Here is a 14,565-nt window from a genome sequence, read left to right as displayed (position 1 = left end):
TTCCCCATTGGCTGGTGCTAGGGTACCGACAAGCAAGCTTCCTGGTGGTTGGCTGAAGCCGCCGCCTATCACACCGGAGACCAAACAGGGCGGGGCGAGAGAGCAGGAAGGTCACATGTCACCCGAGGACACACATCTGTGGAAGTGATGACGTCACTGGCAGCCTCCCATTGTATACAAAGTATCCACTTCTATCTTTCATCGTGGAAATAAAAAGGAAGAGCGCGTCCTGATAGTCATGGCAACCAATCAGCGTCTCCTATAATGAGATGACTGGGGAGCTTCATACTACTGGGAGCAACTACTTCTATAGGATTGCTGGGGACACCAGTCACATGACCATCCCCCACCCCCATCACCCAGGGGACACTATAGAGGGGGGGGGGGGGACACATAAAGCAGTGATTGTGACTTTCACCAAACATTCTCTGCTGGAGAATCAATTACTCTCATTTAAAGATGGAGCTTAGCTACAAAAATCTGTTTTTTTTTTCTTACAGCTTCAGTCACCCAACATACATGTAATGAAGGTGGAATGAAATCTGAGCAGGGTGCCCGGTCCTCTTCCTGGCACTCAACTTCCAGCATTGCGGGGGTTAACAGGTTCAGGTCTCCAGGCTGAACTCAATACAAGAAGCTCCCAACCAATGCCAACATACATGTAATGAAGGATGTCCCACGTCATTCTCATGTGGAAATGTTCTGAGCAGGGTGCCCAGTCCTCTTGCTGGCACTCAACTTCCAGTATTGCAGGGGTTAAAAGGTAAATATTTCCAGGCTAAACGCAATACAAGAAGCTCCCAGTGGGGACCCAACATACTTGGAATGAAGGATGTCCCACGTGGAAATCTGTGCCAAGTGCCCGGTCCTCTTCCTGGCACTCAACTTCCAGCATTGCGGGGGTTAACAGGTTCAGGTCTCCAGGCTGAACTCAATATAAGAAGCTCCCAGTGGGGACCCAACATACTTGGAATGAAGAATGTCCCACGTGGAAATCTGTGCCAGGAAGAGGACCGGGCACCCTGCTCAGATTTACACGTGGGACATCTTTCATTACACGGGTATGGGTCCCCACTGGGAGCTTCCTATCATCAAGTTCAGTCTGGAGACCTCAACCTGTTAAAACTCCCATCTATGGCCAGCTTTCGTTTTATTGCTGGCCCGTTTTCAACAAATATACTTGCATACCCAGCAAATTTAGAATTTCATGTTGGTTCTACAGCCTTGTGCCAGGTCCCACGCCACCATCAACGTCATCCGGGGCTGGTCGTCTCTTCTGGTTCCTAGCATATACACAATGACTGTTCCCCAGCTCTAACATGTAATATAATATATACATACATTGTATAATAAATAATACACCATACCACACCTATAAATAAATGTAGTATTTATGACATATATCCATGTCAAAGGAAAACATCCATAAGAGCCCTTGCACACTGGGGTGGGGGGCGGCGTCGGCGGTAAAACGCCGCTATTATTAGCGGCGTTTTACCGTCGGTATTCGGCCGCTAGCGGGGCGGTTTTACCCCCCGCTAGCGGCCGAGAAAGGGTTAAATACCACCGCAAAGCGCCTCAGCAGAGGCGCTTTGCCGGCGGTATAGCCGCGCCGTCCCATTGATTTCAATGGGCAGGAGCGGTAAGGGAGCGGTATACACACCACTCCTTCACCGCTCCGAAGATGCTGCTAGCAGGACTTTTTTTACCGTCCTGCCAGCGCATCGCTCCAGTGTGCAAGCCCTCGGGGCTTGCACACTGGAATGAAAGCAGCGGCACTTTCGGGGCGGTTTGCAGGCGCTATTATTAGCGCAATAGCGTCTGCAAACCGCCCCAGTGTGCAAGGGCTCTAAGCCACACATCACGAAGCAGAGCCATGTGCATGAAGTGAGATGAATGGCAGCCTCAGCCTAGATTCCAGCCAGGCCACACCCCCCAGCATTTTGCTCCACCCCTTGGAGCCTAATCATAGGGATCACTGTACCCCCCTGTTCCCCATGATTAAGCCAGGCCAAATCCCCAACACATTTCTCTCCGCCCCTTGGAGCTTACTCAAGGGGAACAAGGGGGTACAGTGATCCCCATGATTAATCTCCAAGGGGCGGAGCGAAACACATTGGAGGCGTGGCCTGGCTAGAGTCCAGGCTGAGGCTGCCATTCATTTCACTTCATGGGTCTGCTCCATGATGTGCGGCTTATGGATCTTTTACTTAGACATTGCTGCAGTCTGGAGGTGGGACAAGCTCCCTGTCCCTGCCTGCACTCACAGCGGTCAAGTTGGAATTTACCTCTTTACCCGAGCGGCACCTACATTTTGTCTTATTGGGTCACAGTGATGAAATATATTCAAATATTGAAGCCCTTATACCCTGCTCAGTCTAAACTCCCAATACCAACATATACAGAATGACTGGGCCTCAACCGCACACCTATAAAATATATAACACTTATAATAAAGGTGCAATTTCTTTTTTCCAATATATGTGTAATTTAATACAGAGATCCCATCCCTCAATTCCTCTTTTATTTTAACACCTCTTTTTATTTTCTCCCACATTTAGATGCGGGCCAAGCTGTCCAAAAGTGCCAGCAGTGTACTTACAGTAAGGGCACGTGTACACCGTACATGCATGAAAACCCATGGGAAATCCGAGCAGATTTCACTTGCAGAGACATCAGTTTTCATGCGCATCAGTTATGTGCCCTATTCGCACCAATGTTGATGCCATGTCAGTTTTTTTTCTGGGCAGAAAACTGCATACACGTTGCAATTTCCTGCGCAGAAAAAATCTGCACGTTGTGGTGTAAAACAGGGCACATAGAGAACCATTGTTTTCTTTGAACCCTTGAAAAACACGTGCAGAAAAACTGACTGCTGTGAACGAGGCCTAACTTTTTTTTTTTTTTTTTTTTTTTTTATTTAAACCAGGGGTAGGCAACCTTAGAGAGCTGGAGATCCACCTGATCAACACGGGAGAATTCAAAGATCACCGGGGCATAGTGTCTCCTCCTCACACCTGACTTAAACCTCTAATTCAAAGGTCTCAAACTGGTGGCCCTCCAGCTGTTGCAAAACTACAAGTCCCATGAGGCATTGCAAAGCTGACAGTCACAAGCATGACTCCCACAGGTAGAGGCATGATGGGACTTGTAGTTTTGCAACAGCTGCAGGGCCGCCAGTTTGAGACCCCTGCTCTAATTGCAGGACTGCCATGTGGCAAATGCGTGCATTGAACGGCAATCATGGGTTTAAATCAGGTGGTGAGAAGGCAACAAATCGCCTTCTCGCCACCTATCAACATACACTCAGATTGCTTTTCAGAGCACTTCTGCTCGTTCACTCGTAAAGTTAGGGGGTGGAAAAACAGCAGGATATAATAGAAGTCTATGGCTAAGCGCAGGAAAGCTGCAGGTACACTGCACTGCACCCATGGTGTGGGTAAACCGCAGCACATCAGTGTGAAAGCAGCCCTATACTATAATGCCCGGTGTATTGCTTCACACTGACCTGAAGATCTCTCCTTTCCTGCTGCTGGCACCACTCTGGAGACCGCTAGTCAGGATAAGAGGTGGAGTGCAGTTGGTATCACTCCGCATGGGACAGGATCCGGCACCCCCCGGTGTGGGTAAACCGCAGCACATCAGTGTGAAAGCAGCCCTATACTATAATGCCCGGTGTATTGCTTCACACTGACCTGAAGATCTCTCCTTTCCAGCTGCTGGCACCACTCTGGAGACCGCTAGCCGGGATATAAGGTGGAGTGTAGTTGGTATCACTCCGCATGGGACAGGAGCCGGCACCCCCCCGATGTGGGTAAACTGCAGCACATCAGTGTGAAAGCAGCCCTATACTATAATGCCCGGTGTATTGCTTCACACTGACCTGAAGATCTCTTCTTTCCTGCTGCTGGCACCACTCTGGAGACCGCTAGTCAGGATAAGAGGTGGAGTGCAGTTGGTATCACTCCGCATGGGACAGGATCCGGCACTACAGAGGAGGCATCGGCTAGTGCGACTCTCGCTCCCTACTACAGCTCCAACGTTACAAATAGTCCCTCTGCATTGCACTCTGTTTGATGCTCTGGAATGGAAGGTCAGCAAGCCCAGACTGAGATCTACCAGTCACCTGTCTGAGATCTACAGGTTGCTGACCCCCTGATGTAAACCATGTGAGTAATTATAAGTTATCCTTCTTTCCTCCACAATGACTCCTTTATATATGAATGTCAACAGCCAAAAGTGTTTTCACTGCTCAGAACTTCCTGATAATCTTGTTTAGTTTCAAATCAAACCTTGTGCTTCTCTCTGCTATCAGGAACTCTAGAAGGATCACAGAATTAGGCTGATGAGGGTTTATGAGCTTATGAGCTTTCTGTGTGTTTTTTTTTTTTTAATATAGAATTCTCTGATTATTGGTGGTATTAAAACATTCCTGAAGACTTTTCAGAAGAGATCTGGCATTCTCACAATCTGAACAGAGGGTATAGGGAAATATAATAATTTGCCTAGAGTTAGAAATGATATATTTCCAGTTTATGATTATACTGCATATCTATGCCAGCATGTGACAGATTCCATGCCTATGAAGGCTGCCATTACACAGTATGGTGGTGACAGACAGAGAACGTCGCTCGATAACTTTATGACTTGTAATGATACTGCAATGCATTTCCTTACACCAGGTGAGCAGGTTCAAGGTGATCTATCCAGACACACAAAGAGCCAGCTTCTAAGCAGGAAACTTAAACCACTAAAACCCAGGATGTTACAGTGCTAAAGTGGGTGTAAATGATATTTTTGAGGTGAACACGTACATATGTATTATTATTGTTGATGTTACAAAAAATGTTTAATTGTGAAATGCTCTGTGACAACATATATATTTCTCATATTTCTCTTGTCAGAAGGCTCTGATTTGAAGTGGACAGCATCCCCTGAGGAAGCCCAGTTTTAGGGCGAAACATGTTGGGAACCATGCTAATCTACCTGTACCCATAAGGACTGTATGATATGAGTCTATTGTATTGTTTTTATGATATGATACTCTTTTAAATTGTTACTAAAATAAAATTTATACATTTTTAATGGTATTTCCCTGGATTCACTTACTAGAATGCACCTTAAAAATCCCACAAACTTCCAACTATACTCTTTAGCTGTAAATTATATTTTGTTTGCTTGAGTATAATCAACTATAACAAATGTCATTTTTAAATAAAAATACTGTTTTCACCTTTTTTTTCATCATTCATTTGTTGCATCTCGGTGCTGCTAAATTCCTGCAGTCACTTCCCGTCTATGTGCATGTATTCCATCACCTGCTTCATGTCATTTTTTTCTTAAAGCGGAACTTTGCTCAGGTTTTGAATTAAATTAAACAAAGTAAGAAATAGACACTTACCAGCCTGTGCAGTCTAGCACTGTCATACCCTGCGCCAATTCTTAGCTGGGCTTCAGCTTTCCAGAGTCCTGGCTATAGAAGTGATTTCCTGAAGCTGACATAATTCTCACCTAGGCAAGGACTGCGGACGTTGGGGCAGGTCTCTGTCACAAATAGGTACCCTGTTTTAGAAAAAAAAAAAACACGCCAAACTGGAGGAAGGGGATGAGTGGTACCTTAAGGCCTTCTTGTGAGGAGCCTAAGCTTTTTTTGTCCATAGTTATCTTATGGATCACAGGAATGCACTTAGTTCTGCACTCCTGTGACCCATATTTCGCCCACTGTCGGCTGACATCACAGAGCCCATCCAGAGCCTGTCTGGCAGCCTCTCAGTGTGCTGCTGACATGCTGGCATGCCCTCCACAGCTCCAGTGAGCACTGAAGGGGCAAAGCACAGAGCGGTGACTGAAAGCCACTATGTGCTCAGAGAAGACCCAAGAACTGAGCGATCAGCAGTCTTTGATGGCTCAGTTCTTGGTGTAGAGGTGGCAGGGGACAGATGCAGCATCAGATTGATCTTGCACCCACCCAGTTGATTGTGGATGTTTTTTGTTTTTTTTTAATCCCACACTTCTCTTTTAAAGTGGTTCTAAAGGCTCAAGATTTTTTTTAACTTAATGCATTTTATGCATTAAAGTGTTACTAAACCCAGAACCTGCATTCACTATATCTGGTCTCCCACAGTACACAGAACATGGAAATGCAATTATTTTTAGTAAATACAAGCTGATAAATACCTGTCATGGTTATGCAGTAATCTTTCTCTGTCAGCTTACCTGCTCCTCATGTGTTCAGACTAAGAGGCCAGCCCCTCACACCTGGCTGGTTTTATAACCTCTCCTCTAAACAGGGCCCCACCCCAGGCCCTGTCAGGGAACCCTATATTAACCTGTGCACTGCAAGCAAGCAGTGCTGATCAACCATTGTGTGTTAGCTTTCGTGTGTACTTGTTGTGTTTCCTACGTCTGATTCCAGTTACTGACTTTGGCCCCGACTATCCCCGACTATCCCTGTTTGCCTGTGATCCTGAACCTTGGCCTGAACTCTGTTGTCCTTGTTTGCTTGTGGCCCCTACCTTGGCTTATTCCCTTATTATCCCTATCCTCCTGTGGCTTACTGTGGGTGTGAGCTGAGCGACCCTGGGGGTCGCAACCTGGAGCCAGTTGCAGCCCAGTCCATCCTCACCACTAGGGGCTCTAGTGAACACCTGCTGGCTCTTAAACTCCGCGCCCCAGGGAACCTTATGCTCTAACCCCGGTGGGATCTGTTCCAGCGGCCCTGCCTTCCTTACCACCCTGACTCCCATCCGCAGCAGTCAGCCGTAGGGTCCACTACCTTGCGGTGCACTCCTGATCCCACTGGTGTGCATCTGTCACCTAGCCTCAGGGTGACCTGACAATACCTTTTCTCATCAGCAGTATATGGAAGCCTTGTGACTTCTATCAGTTCCTAGTAAAGCTTGTAGGAGGAGTTTTCATTCTCCCCTGATCCTCTGTCTGGACAGTGCTGGTTGGCTCTGTGCTGATCACATGCACCCTCCCAAGAAAAAAAAAAAAAATTTAGTAATACTCACCAAACTGAGCATGTGCAGCCTGTCCCCTGGCTCTGTAAATATCAGGTTATTTTTTGGAGACAGTGGAAGAAGAGGAGGATCAGAGAGACAGGATCAAACAGCCTTTATACACAATGCAAAGGATTAACCCACTTCGGTTCCACAGTGAGTAATAACAATCATGCTTTTCTGCATATACAGACTGATTTTACTGCTGTGGGTTTAGTAACACTTTAAGTTAAAAAACCTTCTGGGTGCAGCTCCCCCAGCCCCCCTTATACTTACTTGAGCTCCATCTTTATCCAACGATGTGCATAAGAGCAGTGGCCCTACTGCGTCTCTCCCTCCTCATTGGTTCTACCGGGTCTCTCTCTCCTCATTGGTTCGCACAGCAGCAGGAGCCATTGGCTCCTGCTGCTGTCATTCACAGCCAGTGAGCCATTGGCTCCTGCCGGTGTCAGTCACAGCCAGTGAGCCAATAAGTAGAGAGCGGGGGGGCGGCGCTGAGCCGCACTCTGTCGTGGATGGCAGGTACCTTCTGTCAGAATACAATAGTCAGCGGGAGAGATTAATCCATCTGCGCTGTTTAGCATAAATGGAGGTATCTGTTGGATTTCTTTAATTCAGCCCCCTGTCTTAGCTACAGAAATCCATAGTCCTTGAGTCTTCAAAAAAAAAAAAAAAATGAAATGGCAACATTTTGTCTGAGTTTCTAGCATAACTCCCAGGGGACAGCAAGAGGAAGGATAAAAATGTAAAATAGGAATAGCTGATTTGACCAAATGTACTGAAGTAGCCAAGTGCACTTATTATTTAAATACATACCAAACCATTGTAATCAACATAATAAAACACAACATTTGTTTAATTAGAAATTTATTGCATCATTTAATATCTCTTATAATTATAATATACTATACAATCACAGACACTGCTGTCAAACGATTGAAGGTATATAGGAACATGACATGATACTTTGTCCTTTCTGACTGCTGGAAATGAGATGGGCCTCTTACAGGAATAACATTGAAAAAATATGGGCCAAACAAAATAATGCGATTGTATGAATATATACTGTTTATATACACACACCAGGTACTGGGATGTACATCCTGCTGTACCTGATTGTAGCTGGGCTCATATGAAGTGAGTGAGCTATGATGCACAGAGAACCGGGTGCCTTGTGAATCCATCAAATGGGACAAAGTGTACAGACACCATCAGCCAATACAAAGATGAATCACCTTTAGGAATAACAGCCGTGGTTTGGCATATATTAAGTGTATTTTATTAAATACATCACTTTACCAAAATAAATAAAATGGGGATAACGTTATATATGTACAACTGCATATGATCCATTGCATCAAAGTTAAAGTGAACCTGTTCATTCCTCAAGACGTTCTAAATAACACCCACCAAAACTCCGGCACACTGGCTTCAACCGGAGAATCGGAATGGCTGCTAAATGATCAACTCTATGAGATAATTCTTCCTATGGACACCCACTCTGCCCGGCCCAAGCCCTAATATTAGTAACAACTAATAGTTTTCTAAAGGAAAGTGTGTTGCTCATAGCATAGGCATGTTAGGGCATTCAGCCACTGGGTTCCAATAATCGTAACGGATTTATATAAAAATCAGCAAAGAAAGAAGTGTCTTCATCACAGCCAGTAATCGTCCATGGTTTATATTTATCCAGTAGGTCAGAAAATTAAATAGAGATTGGCTGCTACAGACAACATCCTAGTTTCACCATTGCTCTAGTTGTAGTAAATGAGTCTTTGTATATGGTGGGATTGTGAGAAGTCATATGTGTAGAAGTGCTGTTTCTCATGTCTTTGTATATACACATCTCTAGATTCATATTTATATAATGCAATCCCATCACTCATGCCGGTCTTTCTCGATCAAGGTCTCTGCAGGCTACATTGTCATCTTGGGAGATGTCATTCTCTGCTGGGTGCTCCAGAACCTTCTTTTGCTTCCTCAAACATTTCTTGGAGGCTATAAAAAAAACAGAGAAGGGAGGGTGATATATAAAAGTCCAGGCGGTGCCGGTCAGGAGAACCATGGAAATCTCTCTCAGATGCGAAGATTATAAAATTACAGAATACTCTCCTTTATTATGCAAAAAAATAAGTACATTATACTATGTTATAATCTATTCTATACTACAGCTACGAAGCACATGGAGAGCTCAGTACCATTATTTCCAGAAAGGGTGTTTTCATTAGTAAGTTTTCTAATAATGAAAGCATTTAACAGAACTATACTGTATGTGGGCTATCATTGCTGATCTTCTGAAATTGCTAGTTGCCTGTTCTTCTGTACTGTGCAGCTTCAATACTTTCTAAGTTACTGTCTGAACTAGACAAGCATTATCAGTTTATGGCACAATGACATCATGTTTCCTCTGACTTCTAGCTTCACCGGATTTGGAGTGAAGGTTGGTGATGTTACTACTGCTTCTCACTGTTCTGCTTGCTGAGAAGAAAGCTGTGCCTGAGGACCTGCTAGAAAGCATCTCCCTGCTTCTGCATTATTCACTTTGTGGATCTGTGCTTCCTCCACTAATCCTGATGCATCTTATTTCTCCATCATTCATCAGGTGGGCAGCTCTAACATAAGGGAGTGTAGGGGTACCCCCGTAGGGGCTGCTTAGTGATGTGGCCCACCTGCCACCCAGCTGGGATTCAGTTCCAGACACTCCAAGACAATGAACAGTCTGTCAGCTTTGTTTTTGTTTTTTATTGAGGGAATTGAACTTGGATGGGGTAGGGGAAATATGGGATGCCCAGTAGAAACAAAAGCAATTTGCTTGGGACAACTAGGTACAGTTCAGTAGGTTTGCACCATTTCTCCTCCTGCACATCGCTTCCTCTCTAATGTTCCAGGCACAGCTAGCACAATGGGGTTATACCTGACTCTGAATCAGCCAGACCTTTAGCAACAGCCTTTTGCAGGCAGGGACCGCGGACCCCTATAGTGTAGCAGATAGAAAGTTTGTGGTGCTAGCTGTCCTGTCTCTGGTTACTAAGCCCAGTAACCCATCTTCAGGCCATGCCAGTCCTCCTGGCTTCAATTGCCCTTCTTCACTGCCCTTGACAACACAGTCCACTCCACTGGCTTTGCACCCATCCCAGACTGCATGCTCCCAGTCCTCTCAGGCGTGCCTCCCCAGTCCTCCTGATTGTCACTCACCAGTCCTCTCCTGGCTGTGACCAGTTGTCCCCTTTCCTGCTGTCCTCTTTGCTCCTCCTGTGCCTCCTGTCCAAGACGCCTTCATAGTTTCTTGAAGGGCCTCGTCCGCACCCCCCCCCCAGACTGGGGAGCTCCCTCAAAGGCCCCGATAGCCTAGCATTCCATCTTCTGAACAACTCAAACTCTTCCCCAGCTGGGCTGACCCTGGGTATTTAAGGAGGCCTTGGTCAGGGCTCATCAGAACAACCCAGGCAGCTCCACCTCTCCTTTCCTCCTCTATTTCTAGTAGGTTCTAGAAAGAAGAGGGAGGTCTTAGTGATGCTGCCTGTGAATTATATATATATATATATATATATATATATATATATATATATATATATATATTTACACACACACACACACAGACACATAAATATAACAGGGGGCATGGTTACTGTCTTGGGGAGTCTGATTGAGGTAGAAGGAAGTTAATAATCTTCCTCCTTCCTCCTCAGATCTCCCAGGATTCCCTCTTCACTCCCCGATTCTGGTGAATCGGGGAGTGTGAATTCGGACACAGATCGCCAGTGAATCGCTGAGATCGCAGCTTCATAAACTGCCCGTTTCTGTGTCAGTCAATGAGGATTCTCAGTGTGCGGAGATCATCGGTGGGAGAACATGTTCAAATATGTTCTCCCCCAATTATCTCTGTTTCATAAACAGTTTATGGACTGTGATCAGTGGCGATCCTCGGGATCACCGCTGTTCACTGCTTCAAAAATGGACACCATAGTGTCCCCATTGGAAAATTTACCCTTTATACCTATTTTGGTGACAACCCAAAATTAGTGATTTTTTTTTTACTTTCTCTCGCTGATGACGGTCACCAGGAAAATTATAGAGGGTGAACTTTTCTAACAGGAGCATAGAGAGCACAAAAAACCTGATCATTCTAATCCCAATTTACTCTATTCAAAACCAGAAAGCAAGCTTTGCCTTTAGTTACACTTTAAAGCAGTAATAAACTCGTTAATTATAAAAAAAAAAAAAAATGTGGCTAGTTTATGCCATAATATGCTAGAATGTACAGCATACTTGCACATTATGAAAGACTTAACCTAAAACAAAGCCCCCCAGCGGCGCACTGTCACTGCTGTTGGCGCTGCCATTATCACTCGGTCTTCCTTTCCAGGTTAGCGCTCTCCAGCTGTTTGAATGACCGGGTCTCGATGACGTCAGTCCCGTGCACTCAGTGCGCCGGTGACGTCACTCACTGCTTCAAGCGTGAATATATCCTAGACGCAAGTTTAGGGGACATTACTGTACCTACAGGTAAGCCTTATTATAGGTTTACCTGTATGTAAACGTCAGAAAGCGGCGTTTACTACTGCTTTAATGTCCTCTTTTACCCACTTAGTCTAAATAATTTGTTTTAGATAAACCTGCTCTCTATAACCAAATAATAGGTAACATTTTGTTCTATCTGTGCAATGCAATACAGTATATTGTTTCCCCTGTTATACTGGCTGCTAATAGAACAGCTGTAGTAACACCTTTGCTCTAGTTCTTTGAAAGCTCTACTGCACCCACCTTGAGACAGTCTCTTCTTCCACCGGCTGTGGTTCCTTTCCTTAGAATAATTGCCTCTGGATGTCTCTGCCTGGGAATGCTGGGATTGTTCCATTTCCCCCTGTAAAACAGAATTTAGAATAAAGGTGAGACTTGCAAAGAATTTCAGCAAATTTTGCCAGCTTGAAGCGGTTGTAAACCGCTGGACGTTTTTTATTTACAGTGCAAAGTAATGTCATAATGTGCTAGTATGCATCGTGCACGTTTAGGAGATATTTACACTACATATACAGTGCCTTGCAAAAGTATTCACCCCCGTTGGCATTTTTCGTGTTTTGTTGCCTCAACACCTGGAATTAACATGGATTGTTTGAGGATTTGCATCATTTAATTTACAGAACATGCCCACAACTTTGAGGATGTTTTTTTTTTTATTGTGAAGCAAACAACAAATAGGACAAAATAACAGAAAAAGTCAATGTGCATAACTATTCACCCCCCTTTGTAGAGCCACCTTTTGCAACTATCACAGCTCCAAGTCGCTTTGGATAAATCTCTAAGCTTGAGTGTATATGAGCTTGCCACATCTTACCACTGGGATTTTTGCCCATTCCTCCTTGCAAAACTGCTCCAGCTCCTTCAAGTTGGATGGTTTGCGCTTGTGAACAGCAATCTTTAAGTCTGACCACAGATTTTCTATTGGATTGAGGTCTGGGCTTTGACTAGGCCATTCCAACACATTTACACGTTTCCCCTTAAACCACTCAAGTGTTGCTTTAGCAGTGTGTTTGGGGTCATTGTCCTGCTGGAAGGTGAACCTCCGTCCTAGCCTCAAATCACATACAGAGTGGTACAGGTTTTGCTCAAGAATATCCCTGTATTTAGCACCATCCATCTTTCCCTCAACTCTGACCAGTTTCCCAGTCCCAACTGCTGAAAAACATCCCCACAGCATGATGCTGCCACCACCATGTTTCACAGTGGGGATGGTGTTCTTTGGGTGATGTGATGTGTTGGGTTTGGACCAGACATAGCGTTTTCTTTGATGGCCAAAAAGTTCAATTTTAGTCTCATCAGACCAGAGCACCTTCCTCCATACATTTTGGGAATCTCCCACATGCCTTTTTGAAAACTTAAAACTTGCCATTTAGTTTTTTTGCCGAAAGTAATGGCTTTCTTCTGGCCACTCTGCTATAAAGCCCAACTCTATGGAGCGTACGGCTTTTTGTCGTCCTATGTACAGATACTCCAGTCTCTGCTGTGGAACTCTGCAGCTCCTCCAGGGTTACCTTAGGTCTCTGTGCTGCCTCTCTGATTAATGCCCTCCTTGCCCAGTCCGTGAGTTTTGGTGTGAGGCCGTCTCTTGGCAAGTTTGCTGTTGTGTCATGTTCTTTCCATTTGGTTATGATAGATTTGATGGTGCTCCTAGGGATCATCAAAGATTTGGATATTTTTTTATAACCTAACCCTGACTTGTACTTCTCAACAACATTGTCCCTTACTTGTTTGGAGAGTTCCTTGGTCTTCATGGCAGTGTTTGGTTAGTTGTGCCTCTTGCTTAGGTGTTGCAGCCTCTGGGGCCTTTCAAAAAGGTGGGTATATGTAATGACAGATCATGTGATACTTAACAAAAAAAACAAAAACATACCTACCTGCCTGCACACAGTCTTCTGTACAATATACACTGAGCTGCGTTTGCGCAGCTCAGTTTACATTTCGGCACAGTGTCTGTGTGCCAGGATGACTGCACTGCTGCAGCTGCACAGGAGTGACGTCATAGCACACCGGCCAATCAAAAAGGCCAAATAGTGGCACCAGAAAAAAGCCAGAAGAAAGATTCTGGTGCCGGCAAGGGACTTCGTGGGTGTCAAACTGTTGAAGTAAAGGTAAGTATTTTGCACTTTAATTCAGCTTTAAAAAGATATCCAATATTCTCATTTAAAAGATGTAGTTATGATTTCTTATAATACAATCAATTTTAAAACATACAGAATACAGAGACCCTGTTGTCAGATCATTCATTTAAACAACATAAAATTACAATGTGCATTTAACATATTTTATTCATATTATTTACCTGTAAAAGCCCCCTAGACATCCAGAAGCTCCAAGACTGCTGCTGGGTGTTGTAATTTTGGATGTAATGTCAGCAGCCCCAGGAGACTCAGAGCTGTCACTTTATAGTATCACCTTTGTCCCTAACAACTACATAATAAGTTACAGTATGCAGGGAGGTGAAGGGGGAGGCAGATGGAGCTGGGTCAGCATAGACAGTAATTAGACATCCTCCGGTTTCAGTACTTATACCGGGATGATGCCTGCACCTGCAATCATCATCCCGGTATCATTCTTTTCAGCTGGCGATTCTCTTTCATGCAGAAGTGATATGAGTAGCTAAGTAGCCACTCGATCACTTCTGTGGGTGGCGGAAGGAGGTCTGCCCTGTACATCGTTCCACTCTCTCTGCAACCCCGGTTCTGGTTCCGCCCCTTTGTTTACTTGGTCACCAGCGACCAAGAAAGAAGCCGATCTGTGTCTGATCGGCTGCATGGGAGGCCAGAGGAGAGATAAATAGGACCTGTCATGGCCCATGCTGTCACAAGGGATGTTATTCATTCCTTGATAGCAATAAAGTTAGTACAAAAAAAAAAGAAACTGTAAAGAAAAACAAAAGAAATCTTGTATGAAATAAAAAAAAAATTAAAGCACCCCTTACACGCAAATGCGAACACATACGTTACTCCCGCACACATATGTAAACGGTGATCGCACCACACATGTGAGGTAATGTCGCAAACGTCAGAGCAAGAGCAATAATTAT

The 14,565-nt window shown here is 44.7% G+C and overlaps 1 protein-coding gene across 3 annotated transcripts in view; it reads right to left on the bottom strand.

Moving 5' to 3' along the window:
* Nucleotides 1–7,851: 7,851 nt before the first annotated feature.
* RBBP8NL (RBBP8 N-terminal like) overlaps nucleotides 7,852–14,565 on the bottom strand; it is a 70,812-nt gene continuing 64,098 nt past the window's right edge. For all 3 annotated transcript variants that reach the window (XM_073607504.1, XM_073607505.1, XM_073607506.1), the window contains exons 13-14: nucleotides 11,766–11,865; nucleotides 7,852–8,999 (exon numbers count right to left, since the gene is read on the bottom strand). In XM_073607504.1, coding sequence (XP_073463605.1) covers nucleotides 8,884–8,999; nucleotides 11,766–11,865 — 216 coding nt within the window. In that variant the 3' untranslated portion in view covers nucleotides 7,852–8,883. The remainder of the gene's footprint in view (nucleotides 9,000–11,765; nucleotides 11,866–14,565) is intronic.

Source organism: Aquarana catesbeiana, linkage group LG12 (assembly GCF_042186555.1).
Source record: "Aquarana catesbeiana isolate 2022-GZ linkage group LG12, ASM4218655v1, whole genome shotgun sequence".
Lineage (NCBI taxonomy): Eukaryota > Metazoa > Chordata > Amphibia > Anura > Ranidae > Aquarana > Aquarana catesbeiana.
The sequence above is the reverse complement of the archived record's forward strand: the minus strand, read 5'-3'. Positions and strand labels throughout refer to the sequence as shown.